General features: G+C 46.7%; 1 protein-coding gene across 1 annotated transcript; it reads left to right on the top strand.

Moving 5' to 3' along the window:
- The first annotated feature begins 324 nt into the window (after positions 1-324).
- LOC116913885 (eosinophil cationic protein-like) lies at positions 325-792 on the top strand. The gene has a single exon (XM_032918173.1). The coding sequence runs from the start codon at positions 325-327 to the stop codon at positions 790-792; it is 468 nt and encodes a 155-aa protein (XP_032774064.1).
- Positions 793-2,489: the final 1,697 nt, after the last annotated feature.

Genomic DNA, 2,489 nt, shown 5'->3' with positions numbered 1-2,489 from the left:
AGTGCACCAATCTGTGGGTTCTGCACGTTGAAGACTCTGGGGCACAGGCTCCACCCACAGGGCTGCTCCATATCTGTGGGCCCAAGTGGAGCTCAGCCATTACCCCTGATTTCCAGGACAGCCAGCACTCAGTTCCACAGGAGCCACAACGCACACTGGGTAAGACACTGACTGTCTGGGCCTGGGACAGGAGGGGTACTGATGGGGCAGTGTCCAGGAGAAGTGGCACTGTGAACCTAGTGACAGCAGAGGGCCTTCAGGAAGAGAGAGGGCAAAGTGAGCCAAGGTGGGAGTAGTCTCTTCTCTTCTGTTCTCCCAGGAAACATGGGTCTGAAGCTGCTCGAGTCCAGACTTTGTCTCCTTCTGCTTCTGGGACTTGTCCTAAGGCTTGTCTCATGCCAGCGACCAACCCCTTCCCAGTGGTTTGCCATCCAGCACATCTATAATAGCGCCTACCCCCAATGTAATGCTGCCATGCTGCGTGTCAACAGTTATACAGGAAGATGTAAGGGCATAAATACTTTCCTTCATGCAAGTTTTGCTAATGTTGTTGGGGTGTGTGGCAATCCACATACAACCTGTAAAGATGGAATCAGTACGAATTGTCATAACAGTTCCTCTCAGGTATCTGTAACTTTCTGTAACCTCACAACTCCGGCAAGGATTTATAGCCAATGCAGATACCAAACTACAGGATCGTTGAAGTTCTACACAGTTGCCTGTAACCCCAGAACTCCACGGGACAGTCCCATGTTCCCAGTGGTTCCGGTTCACTTGGATAGGATATTTTAGCTCCAGTGCCAGCACTTTGTACCTGAGCTCATCGGCTCCTGCCAAGATCACAGTAGTGAAGATCCAGTTCCTCTGTCTGCACTGCGTATCAGCTCCTGTCCTCATGAAACCTGTCCCTGACTCCCTTTAATATAGCTTAACAGATTTTTGTAATCAATAAACACCTTTGCATACACATCTAGATCTCTGGTGTCTCTGTGTCTGACACAGGTGGGGAGGGAGGAAGAGGGGGAAACACACACATTTCTGGTGCGTGAGCGTGCATGTCTTTCAAGGCATGACCTCCTACGAGTTGAGGTATCTTCCCAGTGTCTGAAAACAAATGAATCTGAGAGGAGATGCCCACCTTTTCAGAAAGTTCCTATAGGGAATCTTCCCTGGTTTATCTGTGGGGAAGAAGTGGTTGGGAGAGGAGACTAGGAAATTGGGATCTCTCGATAAGACTATTTACCCCTTGCCCTCTTTCTGCATGGCTGTCCTCAAAGGTCCATTATGAGACCATTCAACAGAAACCAGGAAGGCACAGAGTCCACGATAAGGGCACTGGAATCCACACAGAAAAGAGATGAATGATGAGAGGTTCTGCCCTGACTCCTGAGGACAGAACTGTAGTCAGGGATGATTTCAAATGGGAAGATGCCATCCTTTTAAGGACATGTGCGAGCCCAGCATCAGCAGATGTGGCAGTGAGCATTAGACCCAACTCCCAACATCAACGTTTGCAGGAAAATGGAAAAAAATTGAAAATCATCGTGTTAACTGAAATAAGCCAGACTCAGAAAGCCAAATGCCACGTTTTCTCTCCTATGCAGAATTTTATTTTTAATTTATAATTTTTATCTGGTGTATGTGGGTGTTTTTCTTATATGGATGTCTATGTGCCATATATGTGCCTGATGTCAGCAGAGGGGAGAAGATGGAGTTGAATCCCTGGAACTGGAGGTACAGATGATTGTTAGCTACAGGGGAACTAGGAATTAACCCAGGTCCTCTGGAAGAACATGCAGTGTTCTTAGCTGCTGAGCTCTCTCTCCACCTCAATCGATTTTTTTTTTGTTGAAAAATAGGATGTGTGTGTGTGTGTGTGTAGTGTGTGTGTGTGATTTGTCACAAAAACTGTTTGCAATTTTATGTTGTGTGTGTGTGTGTGTGTGTGTGTTTTATAAAACATGAAATTGGGTGAAGTTTTGTCTGAAGAAGTCTAAAGGAACATGTAAATTGGATAGCAGAATACATGGAGAGGGAGGCAGAAGGGGACTGTCTGAAACCAGAGACCCAGCCACACAGGGTGAGGATGTGTATGAAAGGGCAGAGAGGCACAGGATTGAATGAGAACAAATTAGGGTTACACAAAGGAATGAAATTTCCATGACAAACACCACTATTTTCTATCTAACCCTTACATAGACAAAAACCAGGAATCTGTACACTCTACTCTCTGGAGTGTCCTATCCATCTCAGAGGACAGTGGCTTAGCAGCCCGATGCTCTGTCTTCCTCTTGCCTTTAGCTAGGAGATTGCCCAGGAAATGGAGACAGAGGCCTTCCGTTCCTTCGTGTTTATCCAGGTGGCCGTTCTTGTCTCTGAGACAGGCGTTGGCACTTTTCTCCTTCTGGTGTCTTCTCTCTGTGCAGCTAGGGTGGCTTATGATCCATGATCATCTCCCTAGACAAGCAATGATCTGAATCAACAGACAT

Source organism: Rattus rattus, chromosome 12, assembly GCF_011064425.1.
Source record: "Rattus rattus isolate New Zealand chromosome 12, Rrattus_CSIRO_v1, whole genome shotgun sequence".
NCBI lineage: Eukaryota > Metazoa > Chordata > Mammalia > Rodentia > Muridae > Rattus > Rattus rattus.
This window is presented reverse-complemented; position numbering and strand designations above follow the sequence as displayed.

Excerpts from the sequence above, each read along its gene's own strand:
- LOC116913885 (XM_032918173.1), top strand. The coding sequence starts at position 325 with ATGGGTCTGAAGCTGCTCGAGTCCAGACTTTGTCTCCTTCTGCTTCTG.